The 14286-nt window shown below is 37.3% G+C and overlaps 1 protein-coding gene across 1 annotated transcript in view; it reads left to right on the top strand.

The window, feature by feature from the left end:
* Nucleotides 1–12471, top strand: part of BPNT2 (3'(2'), 5'-bisphosphate nucleotidase 2) — a 37328-nt gene extending 24857 nt beyond the window's left edge. The window contains exons 4-5 of the mRNA XM_032421631.1: nt 4234–4395; nt 6481–12471. Of these exons, the coding sequence (XP_032277522.1) occupies nt 4234–4395; nt 6481–6752 (434 nt within the window). The 3' untranslated portion in view covers nt 6753–12471. The remainder of the gene's footprint in view (nt 1–4233; nt 4396–6480) is intronic.
* Nucleotides 12472–14286: the final 1815 nt, after the last annotated feature.

Below are 14286 nucleotides of genomic sequence, written 5' to 3'. Positions count from 1 at the left end.
TTCTAAAGTGGATTTTACAACTGGTTACTTCAAACCAAGATCTGGTCAAGTCACATGCATTTTTTTGGTTGTTCTGTTAAGTTCTGTTAATCTCGAACACCCTCCAGTCCTCTTCTTCCCCATGACATTGACTTGTTGAGATCAAGTTAGTTGTTACATAATGTCCTGCTTTTGGGACTCTTCTGATTATTTCCTAAGAGTGTCATTTAACTTGTTTACTTTTCATCTTCTTTTTCTTATAAAGTGCAAATTAGATCTGAAGCCTTGATTGGATTAAGGTTAAGGATTTTTGTCAAGAACACGTTGTAGATATTCTTCATGTACTTCCTGCTGCATCATTTTATATGACATATAAATATCTAGTCTTATTATTAGTGATGTTGTAAGATGGTTAAAATGGCCATGACCAGATCTCTGTTACAAATTATTTTGATTCTCTTGCTACCAACAAGTAGTCTGGAGAAATATTTTGGCACCATTTGAGATCAGGATTCTATCAAACATTTCACATAATAGTTTTAAGATCTATAAAGACGTGAAATGGGATTTTCTGATTCTGTTGTATTTTCTGCATATATTAGCTAGAATTCTTCTACTGAGAAGTTTCTTCATCAACTGGAGTTACTTGTTTATCCTGAAAGGTAGTTCCTGTTAGAAAGACAAAATACATGTTTAACTTTTTTTCTTCAAAAATTTCTAAGTAAGGACTTTGGGTAAAAACTACCTCCAGGGAAATGAATGTTATTTTTTCAGGGAAGAGCAGGCTTTTGCCTTTATTTTTTTGGTATCCTTAAGGTCTCTTGGATTTTTCTATATTCAGTGCTATTCAAACTACAGGTATTATTTTTCAAGTTAAATCTCTTCTTTTCATTGCCCACTTTTACTAACACCTTTATATATGCCTTTTTGTTTAAATGCCATTATATGGTCCTGTGCTTTAGGTCTCGTCTGTTGGTTCTCCCCTATGAGCAACAGTGAAATCAGCTTATTTTAGCCTCCTTGACTACCATCCCATTTTAGTCAATCATACCTTTTTTTGATATGTGTCTTTCTATTATTCAGCTCTTCAAATTAAATGGTATCCTTTGACTCTCAACCAGTCAGGTGTGAGATAACATTTACACACTTTTAGTCTTCCACCTATTTTCCTATCTTTGGTTTCCTCTTAAATCCACAGTTAAATTTATTCAGTATTGACCAACAGTGCTTTTGCTAAGAGTTCTTCAGTCATCCTTTGGTTGGATAAAGCTTGTCCTCTGAAAGATCACTTCAGGAGAGCTAGCTCATCCAGGTCATGTTACCTGAGTTCTTACATGTTAAAAGCTTTTTCTGTAGCCTTGATTCTTTAAAGACTCTCAGCTACTTACAGACTCTTTGGTTTAGCCCTCTGTCCTTGGGCTGCGCTAATAAATTACCAGAAACTAGAGGGCTTAAAACAACAGAAATTTATTTTCTCACAGTTCTGAGGGCCAGAAATCCAACATCATGTTGTTGGCAGTGTCGTGCTCCCTCTGAAAGCTCAAGGGAAGAATCTTTCCTTGCCTCTTCCAGCTTCTGGTGGCTCCAGGCGTTCGTTGACATGCCTTGGTTTGTAGACACATAATTCCAGTTCGTGCCTCCACTTCTCATTCTCTCGGTCTGTTTTTCTCTGTCTCCTGTTTTTATAAGGATACCAATCATTGATTTAGGGCCCAGTCTAATCCAGTTTGACCTCAGCTTGAACTACATCTGCAAAGACCCTATATCCAAATGAGGTTCCCAGGAGACAGGAATTTTAGTAGGACACTATTTCACTCACTATATACTCTTTTTTCTTGGTTAACTGGTAGAAACTGTTGAACTGGTATAATATCTGTGTGGGTGCATGTTGAATCTTGTCGGCAGAAAAGCTGATAATCCGATTTTCTTTCCTTTGTAAGTAGCTCGGGTATTTTTGCCTGGAACACCAAAGAGCTTTATCTTGAAAGTCTAATAATAGAACTATGATATATCTCAGATTCAGAGTTGGGATTCTGGGCGGATATCTACATAGTATGTCTCTCAGTGTGGATATTCAAGTCCTCTTTTATTTCAGGAACATTTTTTTGAATCAAAGTTTTAAAGATTAGTTCTATTTCATTGTTTTTGTTTTTCTTTTTCAGAGATTCCTAATATATGTATATTGACTCTTCTCTCACTGACTTCTGTATCTATTACCTTCTCTCTGGTCCCCTTTATCTGTTTGCTTGTTTCACTTATTTTTTGCTTTTCTCATTGCTTACTGTGCTTTTTGACCAGTCTGTTGCCTTTCTGTGTATCCTGTGATCTAGAACTAAGTCTTAAGTGATTTTGTCTTGTTGTTGTTGTTGTTTGCATTCTTTCCTGTATTATATGAGTTCCCATTTCATATCTTCCTATTTATCTTTCCTGAGTTGTTTTTTTGTTCCATAGTGTTCTTTTTTTGTTGTTGTTGCTTATTTATTTTTAATCATCTTTGAATGTTGTGTTGCAGTTTTACTCTGCTTTATAGAAATTTTCAAGTAGCCTGAAATGTTTTAACCTTCATTCATTGTATTTTCTTCTTAACTTTTCAGTGGACATTGCAGTTGTACGTATTTCTTACTCACATTTGGGCCGGCCACCATGCAGTCGGTGGGAAGGTGGTGGCAGAAAAGGAGTTTGGGTGGTTCTCAGTTCAGGAAATTTCTTTTCTGTTAGGACAAGGAAGGCATTATTTTTATTATCAGGCATCTTTTTTGTTTTCACTTTTCTTCTGTCTTGTTGGATCCTGTCTTGTTTCAGTAAGGCCCTTATCTTCAACGCCTTCTTTTTCTTCAGTTCTGTTTGCTGTCTTCCAGTTGCCTCTCATGGGGAGACTTTCTGAAAGGTGTTCTGTGTCGTCTGGTCTGTTGTCAGGACTTCACTTTGGCTCTGTGTCTTCTCTAGGCCTCCTCTTGTTGCTGCTCTGTTGCCACATCTCAGGCCTACATGCAGTAGTTCTCATTTTAGATGGGACCCTTTCCTTCTGGGGAGAAATCCTGGCTGTTATTCCCTGAGTTCTATCACCACTAAGAGGCCTCCAGCCTCTTGGCACTTCTGTGAAGCTCCTGCCATATCCTCCATACTGAGGTCAGCTATGGCACTTATTCTACTGATCTTCAGTATTTACTTCCCTTCTTTCTCATAAATTTGTGTTCGTGACTATTCTTCGTCTCCTTCTTATTCTTTAGCTATTGATTAAGGGTGTTACTTGTTCTCCTTGTTGCAATGTGTGGTTTTTAGAAAGAAGTGTGAGAGGAGTCCAAGAGACTGCCATCCTTAGCTCAGAACCTGGACATTCTGTTCATTTTTTAAATTTTTTTCCCTGTAGCCAGAAGTAAGTAATAATGCATCTGCTTTCGTTGCTAGCCATGGTGGACTGTGTTTTACCCCATAGTGAGTGACTGCTAGAGCAACAGTCTAATTTGATAATTCTGAGTAAGTTTATTTTCTTGTATAGCTTGGTAGTCAGTGAAGAAAACTTCCAAACCAAGAAAAAGATTTCAAGCCATTTCTAGGGTCTCCTCATCTTCTTAGAAATTTGTTCTATTTTGAAATCTAGAGCATTTTCTTTTTATATTCTCTGATAAAGCAGATGTGTAAATCTAACTCACCTCTTTGACTGTTTTATGTTTATCACTGAAACCATGAATATATCAGAAATAGGAGAAATAGTAAGGAGGAGAAAATAGTAGGAGGAAAACCTATTTTAAATTTTGAATTATCCAGGGTACCTAGTTGTGTTTATGTCCTAAGTTGTCACAGGTTGAGTTCCCCAGAAACCAGACTTTTGAGATGGAGATTAGCATGTAGGATGTTTAGGAAAGAGTGCCCTTGGGATCAAAGTTGTGTAAGAGAGGGAAGGAAGCCAGATTAGGTATAGAGAGATGTTGAGTTGCAGTATAATCCCAGTGAGAACTCAGCACCTCACTGGGAGCTCTGGAGCCTGGGAGTTCTTAAGCCAAGTTTTTAGAAGTCATTATCTCTGGTTGGGCAGGGTTATGTGACCTTTTTAAGCTTTGTTTTAATATTTGCCTATTTTAATGCAAAAAATGTTAAATATCACTCTCATTCTCAGGAAAAAAAGCATTTTTGTTTTGGGGAAAAACAAGTAATTCTGTGGAAAAGGGTATTTTGTCAGTCAACTCTTGGTCCTTTGAGTTCCCATTTCAAACGGCTTCAGTGCTGTTAATGGATATCGTATTTGCTTTTCAGCTTGGGCAATGGTAGACGGTGGGTCCAACGTGAAAGCCCGCACTTCCTACAATGAGAAGACCCCAAGGATCGTTGTGTCACGCTCGCATTCAGGAATGGTCAAACAGGTTGCTCTTCAGACTTTTGGAAACCAGACTACAATTATCCCAGCTGGTGGTGCTGGTACGTTCCTATTCCCCTGTGGTGCCTGGGGACAGTGTCCCCCGCATGGTCAAGGCTTATGTTGGGAGAAAGATTTGGTTGTCCTGTGCTTGGGAAAAAAGTGAGAATAGACAGTGTACTTTGCAGACAGGTATGGTCTCCTACTTGGTTATCTCGAGGGTGGGATTTCTGCCACACATGCCTTCTTGTTAGAAATGACCTCACAGGGACACCTGGGTGGCTCAGTCGGGTGAGCGTCTGCCTTCGGCTGGGGTCATGATCCCGGAGTCCTGGGATTGAGCCCCGCATCGGGCTCCCTGCTCCATGGGGAACCTGCTTCTCCCTCTCCCTCTGCCTGCCATTCCCCGTGCTTGTGTTCTCTCTCTCTCAAATAGATAAATAAAAAATCTTTAAAGAAAAAAAAGAAAGAGGGGCGCCTGGGTGGCTCAGTCTTTGAGCATCTGTCTTTGGCTCAGGTCATGATCCCAGGGTCCTGGGATCCAGCCCCACATCGGGCTCCCTGCTCTGCGGGAAGCCTGCTTCTCCCTCTCCCACTCCCCCTGCTTGTGTTCCCTCTCTCGCTGTGTCTCTCTCTGTCAAATGAATAAATAAAATCTTTTTAAAAAAAAAAAAAGGAAAGAAAGAAACAGCCTCACAGTAGGGACAATAGTTTCACAACAGTGACTGCTGTTCCTTGAATACTACAAAAGCATCTTCATGTCAGTGATGTACTGTCAGTAGTGGTTTTATATGTGATCTAATTTCAAAGTAATTGTGCTGTTAGCTTAACTGTAGGAATATCAGGGAGAGAAGGGAAGATCAAGCACATTATGATGCTTCCTATGGCAGAAAGATGTCAGGAATCCTCATAAGTGTTACTAGGATGGCTAATCCCTGGGCACTTTTAACACCTCTGAGCTCTTCAGCTTGCATGTCTGGGATGAGCTGGAGTCTGGTAGCCACCCAGCTTACTGTATATTCTGCACTATTTTATTACCTGTTGTTGATCAGGGGTCAGCTTACTTTTTCTAAAAGGCCAGATAGTAAACATTTTAGGCTTTATGAGCCACGTGTAGACTCTACTGCCTACTATTCTTGGATTTTTGGTTTGTTACCACCTTTAAAAATACAGAAAACCGTTCATAACTTGAGGGTTGTACAAAAAACAGTGCATGGCCTGAATTTGGCTCACAGGCCTTTTGCTCACCTTTGTTTTGAGTGCTTTTTAATATGACAGAAGTGTTTTAATTCAAATAATAAATTATGGTGAGAAACATGTGTTTAAAACCTTTACATGATTACATGTATGTACCTTACTTAATATGATATTTTCCTATAAGCCCTCTGTTAATGTTGGTTAGGAAGGTAATGTTCAGAATATCCAGTATGAATGGGATAAATCAGATTCTAGACCTGGGTTCTTCTGTTTGTTTTATTTTATTATTTTTTAAATTTTTAAAAATTCTGCCTCATTACAGAAAAGGCTTAAGATTGTGTTATTTTGTCTTCTTTCAAATCCAGTGTTCCTAGATATTCAGATGAAACCCATCGGTATACAGCTTCAGTATAGTATTCCAGAGGAAAGGATACACAGTGACTGTATCATTCCATAGAAAACAACCACAAAGTAGATTTAAATTTAAAGGATTATAGAAGTATATTTGGTTACACTTGAGAATAGCTTCATAAGTTCCTTTACAGTATATTTTTTTGCTCATTTGGGTTCGATGTCTGCACTGTTAACTTCCTTGAAAAAAGAACAAAACTATTTTTAAATAATTTTAGATTTTGCAGTTGCAAAGATAGTATAGAGAACTCCTGCCTATCCTGTGCTGTTATTTTTCACAATGTACTCTTAAAAAGTAGGCTACTTGTGGGGGGATGGGTTAGCCCGGTGATGGGTATTAAGGAGGGCACGTATTGCATGGAGCACTGGGTGTTATACACAAACAATGAATCATGGAACGCTACATCAAAAACTGATGATGTAATATATGGTGACTAACATAATAAAATTAATAAGAAAAAAGAAAGAAACAAAAAAAAAGTAAGCTACTTTCTTTAAATCTTTTGAATAGTAACCTAAATTCTGTGTTTCTCTTTTAGGTTATAAAGTTTTAGCACTCTTGGATGTGCCTGATAAGAGTCAAGAAAAAGCTGATCTATATATCCATGTGACATACATCAAAAAATGGGATATATGTGCTGGCAATGCCATCTTAAAAGCCCTTGGGGGGCATATGACTACCCTGAGTGGTGAAGAAATCAGTTACACTGGTTCTGACGGCATTGAAGGAGGGCTCCTTGCTAGCATCAGAATGAACCACCAGGCTCTAGTCAGAAAACTCCCAGATCTAGAGAAGACAGGACATAAATAAGCAAAGGTGATCACAGGTCACAGCTCTTCCTGAGTTGAGCAGTCAGCCTGAAACGCTGGGGGCCTCAAAGCTTCAGTGGAGACTGCATGGTTAAGGCCATCCAGAACTTTTTAAAGTATTTATGAAGCATCAGAGACTTATTTTCCCTGTAATAGGATGCAAGATCAGGGAAAGTGGGTTGCTTCGTGTCTCAAGTATTGTCTTTATTTTTGAGACTATTTTCGTACAGTTGTCATACACAAGGCCGCATATATATATATATATATATATACACATATATATATATGTGAATTAAAATCTGTAGTTGAGTCTACATTGTTATGAGTCAATTTTCACACAACATCATGAATCTTCACTATTTGTTAGTACTTTCATACAGAATAGGGCTGAAGAAAGGATTGATTTTGTGTAGATTTAATACTACTTTACAATTGTATCTCATTGAAAATAAAGTAATTGGGGGTTTTTACCCCTAATTCAGATGGAAAGCACAAGAAGCCACACATTCATTAATATGCAGCAAATGCTCTATTTATCTGTTGTTACTGAATATTTCTTAATGGATTAAAATAGAAAAAGCTTGTTTTTTTTTCTTTGAAATTTTAACAGGTTCACCAGCTAGTCGAGAATATAGCTATATGATGATTGCGTTGTAATAGTAGTTTCTGTGTGTGTGTTTTTGTTTTGTTTTTTGCTTTTTGTTTTTGTACAGAAAAGTGTATTTGTATCCATGGGTTCAATATTTCTGCCACCTTACTGTTGATTTTTGTTTGTTCTGTGGACATTGCATGGTCCCATCTTTTCCCTCCTAACCAGCATTTAGTCTTTAACATGTAAGGTTTGGATTAAGGTTTCAGGGTTAGCACTAAGATTTTGGTACATTTTCTCATTAGGGATAAATTATGCACTATAAGAATATAAATTATTCTGTTAATTGAGTCATTTGATATTATACAAATTGAGCTAGCTTTCGTTATTTTCAAAAGTTTTGTTTTAGTACTTTTTAAAAACTTTGCCAGGTTTGTATGTAGAGATTCTCACCTTATCAAGAATGATTTATGGTTGCTTTTACCATTAATAAATGGATCTAATCTAATGTCAAAGTAGTAGCTTTTAAGATACTTTAAAGTTTCCTTTCAGATTAAAATAACAAAGGTTAATGTTACTTTTTGAGTAATTTTTGTTTTAATGCAGTAGGCAGAATCTGACTGGAAGAAAGGCGGTGGCATATTCACTGTGTCCCTGTAATTAGAACCTTGCTTTGTGAACTTTCATCGGAATGTTGGATTTCTCTCAGTGTGTTATCTGGAAGCTTCGTGTAAACAATACCGTTATTTCATGTGACTTTGATGTCCTTGTATTTTATAACATACTGATTAGAGGGGGAGGGGATTGCTCATTGTTTTCTTCTTTTCTTTCTTCAAAACAACTTTCCATTTCTTTTCCTGTCATGGAGGTAAAATTGACCAAAGAATGGACATCCTCACCTAGTGGAATGTGCATACAGCTTTAGGTCTGCCTTTTACATGGTCTCCAGGGTCCTTTCATTCCTCCTTAGGGAACTGAATTTAGTACAAAGCACATGTTTATTCCCAGTCTCTAGCAACTGTTCACAAACCTGATAGTGTAGTGGGCCTCGATAGGTTCAGGTGAAAATTCATACAAAGTTTTGGTAGTTGGAACACTTGATATTTAAACAGGACTTAGGGGTTCAGAACAGAATATTGGAGACCTCATCTTTTTACTTTTCAATGAAATGAGAATATTTTTTCCTCAGGAGAGATGGCAGAGGCATATACTATTTCCAGAGTCTGTGGTATAAGCATTTGATTTAATGGTAATGTGTCAAACATGGGGCAAGAAGACTGGCATATTAAGAAATGGCATTTAATTGGAGGGTTTTTTTTTTTTTCAATATTACATGGAAACTTTCTAATTTAATGGAAATGAAACTAGATCATATTAGCAAGCATGATTGCTTTGGTTTTATTTTTAATTCCATTAATCTGCATGTAGATAATGACTTTGCGAAGGGTTTGTGTTATGTGCAAAAGTTAAGATATTGGCTGACAGTTAAATGCATTACTTTTATAATTTGTTGGGTATAGTCTAGTTACTAATGGTTTTTAAGTGCTTTTATAGATAATTCATTTTTAATTTTTTTGTTTCTAAAAGTCAATATACACTACAGAACTAATATAAGTACAAAGAACAATATTTATATTTATTTATGTGAGACATTATTGTGCCAGAACATAACCAGTAAAACACCATGAATAAGTGAGGCATGTACTATCTCCCAGAATTACTTCTAAATGCAGCAAAATAACTAAAGTTGAACGTTTAGCGAGCCTCACCTCCCCAACTCCTGGTCTTCCCTTTCCTTTATCTTTGCTATCATTTAGAGCACAATGCTCCCTTAAACTTTTGAGTTTTACACATCACATTTAGTAAAAGTAGTGGCATCTATAACTTCAGTATTTATTAGCTGTCCCCTTGCTCTGCCCTTCATCTCTACCTCATTCCCTGGCTCCCCAGCCCGTTGATGTTGTTCTATATCTGCCCCTTTCTGGACCATACTCTCCCCCAAAACTTAACCCCTGAATTCTCTCCTAGACCTACTTCTCTCAAGATTGGCTGCTGAGATCTTATGGTAGAACTGAGTTAAGTTCCTGGTTGGGGAGATGAAGCCAGGCAAGAGTTCTGGTTGACCATTATTTCTCAAAGACTGTTCTCAAAAGGTAAAGGAAAATCACCTTCAAAACCACAAAGATTTACACAGTCAAGTCTAATCCAGTGCTTCTGTCTTTACAAACCATTTCTTTAGATCCTTTCTTCACAGAATGAAAATGCAGAAAATACAAGAATTAGGTATATAAGCCTGCTTAAGAAAACTTGCTTTTTCTGTTAGCTTTCATACTTGTGTCCCTATTTCAGTTGAGATTACAAAGGGCCTACAAGGATCATATTTGTTTGGTATTCAGTTGTCCTCTTTCCTCTAATGTTTTTTCTTGATTTAAATCAACATTCAGATGAATTGTTTATGGCTGTATGATGAAGCTAACAAGTGTTTTGGTTCATGTGTTTTAAGTAACAATTGTGCAAATTCTGTTTGCTGAGTGCTCCCTTTGAGTATTGTGCTAATTGGGTCAGAGGAAGTAGGGGAGGGGCAGTGGCTAAGAAGAGGGTGGGAAGGAAGAAAGCTCCAGGGAAGGGTAGCAGAGGGAGGATGCAGAGCAAACATCTGCCTTGAGCCCTAGGATCAGGAACTCTGCCCTTGTCTCAGATGTTCAAAAATTGGATCTCACCCAGGCTTTGAAGGTGACAACGATCTCTGCTAGCAAAGCATAAATAAAGAAAGCTGGGGTGCCACCAGCCCCTGTTCTTCAAAAAAGAAAATATCCAGCTTGCCTCTCCTTGATAACACCTTGAAAATGGCCTTATGGAGACAATCTTTGGCAGGTTAAAAATAGAATCTACTTGGGTTATTCTAGCTACAACTATTTATCTTGGCTATGTGTTGACTGGTCCTGGATAGAAACTGATTTTTCATTTTTGATCTTTGTTGAATTTGAGGTATATTATTTTCAGTATATGCCTACAAAAATTCTGTCTTGTAACTGTTGTATAAAATCAGCCTAGTCTATGGTTTCATTTTTATCCTAAAAAAAGTTGTGCCTTAACAATAGGGCATTGTATGTTAATAAGGGAAAATAAAATCTTTTTTTAATAGATGGGGAAAATAGGAACTTTTTGCCATTAAAATTTAAGTTCTTTTAACATTTTTAATATTAGAGTTGGGGAAAATTCATTAAAGTTAAATACAATTGATATAAACTTATTTTTGCATAACCTAGCATTTACAACTAAAGTACATTTTTATAAGAACTGGCATCTTGATGTATATAGGTCTGAAATGATACTTCATCCTTTGGTTTTTAATTTGAATTAATACAAGACCAGGATAAGGTACATTTAAAAAATTTTTTTTCTTTTAAATCATTTTAGTGTGCTATTGTATCTGTTCTACTGGTCTTCTGAGTTAACTTTGGTTTTTAAAAACAGCTATTCATGGTACCATATCAATAATTTATTAATGCTAAGAAATACTGTGTGTTATGTGACTTAACAAACCAGAACAGTTCCTGGATTGAAGTGGGGAGGGGGAAAATTTGGGATTCTGATAGCAGTTACCAAGAAGGCAAGAAGAATTGAACTTTGTATTTCAAAAGGAGGTTTTGGTTTTATGAGGTGCTGTTTATGTAAGTTGTTTATTTTTATTTTATCAAAGCCTGGCAGGTATTAGCATTCCAGTTTACTATTGGTTTCTGTTTTTAAAAGTTATTTTTAAAGTTGGATGGTGAATTAATTCTGTGGGAAAACGAGATTTATAAGCAGGGTTTTTTTTGAGATAATATAAGCCAAACTTTTAGAAGTTAAGGCTGATGAGTATTAAAGCAACATTACATAATTGTGTTTGTAAGTGTTCCCTAAAGTATTATAATTAAGGTAATTTGTGTAAATTACAAAAGCAGAAACTGTGATGTTTGATTAGTAGTATGTTCCGTTAAAATTCCTCTTGAAGTATGTTCTACACATAGTTATTATTCAGGAAAGACTTGCTCATCCTGTATTTTTTTAAATAGGAAATACAGCATGCCAAGGCATCATTAGATCAATTAGCCTAGAAAGACTTAAATCTCTCTCCCCAAATTATCTCTTCTAAGCTCTCTTCATCATTTATGCTGAGTTGAGGAGGTAACGTTTAAGGACTTTAATTCATGTGTAAAAATACGGACTTCCAATTTCCCTGTAGCATTATGTCCTCCACTGGCAGGAGCCAAAGCTAGTCTTAGAATCTAACAAGAGAGACTGTGTTCTGCCATGATGAACTATGGTGCTCCGGATGGATTTTTCCCCCCATTTGATGATGTTACTTAAGCTACTAGATGTATATACACACGGGGTTGAGTTTACACGAAACTATGAAATGGTGTTTCCTGTTCATGTCCCAGCCTCTTCAAACTTTGTTTTTTTAATAGACCTCACTTCCTGTCCATCACTTCCTTGTAATGGGCTAACACTGATGAGAGGAATTAAAATAAAAGAATACTTTTGAATACTCCTGCCCTATTCACACACATAAAGCTGTGGAGGAGTTAGTCCAGTCCTGTTGCCAAGCCATACTTAGACACCAGACTTTTCTTCTCTTGGCATGTTGTATCCTGCCTCCCTCACCCACAGCACAAAATTAAGGGGGTCCTGACTTTAACCTCTACGGAGAAGTAAGCTCTCCTCCATGTTTTTAGAGCAGTTATTTTGTACCGCACTCATTTTTATATGTGCTGTTGTAAACTTCTTAAGGACGGGGATTGTGTCTTGGTGATTTTTCTATTTCCACCTCAACCCCAGCAGCTAGCCCAGTGTCTTGAATAAATTAGGGGCCTAATGTGTGTTGCACTAAATTGAATAAAGGAGTACTACTAGCATAAGCGTTTTTCATGCCCCGGTTGTGTAAGCTGATTGTTTGTTTTGTTGACTCTGCAAATATTTATGATTATCACCCCTTGCACACTAAATTATTTTTAACTACCCCATGGACATTTAGCTCTAGAAAACGTGATTGCTTCCAATGAAATGACTCCCGAACTCTCTGCCCCTGGATATACTTTGCCAAACTGAAATTTGAATTTTCTGAATAAATTGGTCATGTCTGAAAGAGATGGTGTGCTGCATCTGCTTTTTCCCTTTTTTTTTTAACTAGGGTAACATATACATACATACATTTACCATTTTAACCATTTGTAAGTGCACAATTCAGTGGCATTTAATGCATTCACAATGTTGGACAACTGTCACCACAGTGTTTTTGAAGAACATGTTCATCATCCCAAACACAAACTACCCATTGAGTCCCTCCCCATTCCCCCTTCACCTCAGCCCATGGAACTCTTCTGCTTTCTCTTACGAATGCATCTGCTTTTGAACTAATTTTCTGAGATTCTCTCACCATGTACAGAAAAGGCATGTGTTTGAAAAGGGGTGTACAAGGCAAAAATAGTCGTAACAGAATTACATCTTGCATTTTTTTTTTAAATTTTATTTATTTATTTGACAGAGACACAGCAAGAGAGGGAACACAAGCAGGGGGAGTGGGAGAGAGAGAAGCAGGCTTCCTGCGGAGCAGGGAGCCCCATGCGGGGCTCGATCCCAGGACCCTGGGATCATGACCTGAGCCGAATGCAGACGCTTAACGACTGAGCCACCCAGGCGCCCCTGCATCTTGCATTCTTTGTTAGATTTAAGATGGAGGATAGAAAAAGAGCAAAAGAAGCAAAGACAAGGCCAAATTTATAGAAAGGGAGTAATAGAAACAGTATGATGAGAAAGATCTCCAAGGCTTTTGTTTTCCTCAAGTCTTATAAAAAGATGTCATCAGCCCCATATTATGAATTTGACTATTTCATATCCTGGACTTCAGCATCAGCAGAGGTATATTATTTGTTCATATAAATAAATAGTAGAGAATTCTATTCTACATCCTAATAGAAATTAGGATATAGACCATTATTTTAAAAATTGTTTCTAAAATCTGAGTATTTTGAAAGCACAGAAACTTTAATTTGAAGTACAGTTGACACAATATTACATTAGTTTCAGGTGTACAACCCTGATTCTACAACCCTATACATTGTGTTATGCTCTCCACAAGGGTAGCTATTGTCTACTGTCACCATGTGCTATTATCATACCAGTGACTACACTGTCCATGCTGTACCTTTTAGCCTGGTGACTTACTCATGCCATAACTGGAAGCCTGTGCCTCCCACTCTTCTTCCCTATTTTGCCCATTCTCCCATTTCCTTCCCTCTGGCAATTACCAATCTGTCTTCTATATTTATGGGATGGGTCTGTTTCTGCTTTTTGTTTGTTCGTTTTTCAGATTCCACATATAAGCAAAATCATATGGTATTTCTCTTTCTCTGTCTGACTTATTTCAATTAGCATAATACATTCTAGGTCCATTCATGTTGTCACAAAAGGCAAGATCGCAATCTTTATTTTTTAAGGCTGAGTAATATTCCATGGTATACAATACCACATCTTCTTTATCCCTTCATCTATCAATGGACATGGGTTGCTTCCGTATCTTGGCTATTGTAAATAATCCTGCAATAAACAAAGGACTTCATATATCTTTTTGAATTAGAGTGTTCTTTTTCTTTGGGTAAATATGAAGTAGTGGAATTACTGGCTTATGTGTATTTCTAATTAAAAAAAAATTTTTTTTAAGATTTTTATTTGAGAGAGAGGGAGCGTACACGAGAGCACAGACAGAGAGTGAGAGGGAGAAGCAGACTCCCCGCTGAGCAGAGAGCCCCATGCGGGGCTTGATCCCAAAACCCTGAGATCATGACCTGAGCTGAAGGCAGACACTTAACCGACCGAGCCACCCAGGCATCCTTGTAGTATTTCAATTTTTAAATTTCTGAGGAATCTTCATACCTTTTCCCACAATTGTACCAATTTACAT

Source organism: Phoca vitulina, unplaced genomic scaffold (genome assembly GCF_004348235.1).
Source record: "Phoca vitulina isolate PV1807 unplaced genomic scaffold, GSC_HSeal_1.0 scaffold25, whole genome shotgun sequence".
NCBI lineage: Eukaryota > Metazoa > Chordata > Mammalia > Carnivora > Phocidae > Phoca > Phoca vitulina.
This window is presented reverse-complemented; position numbering and strand designations above follow the sequence as displayed.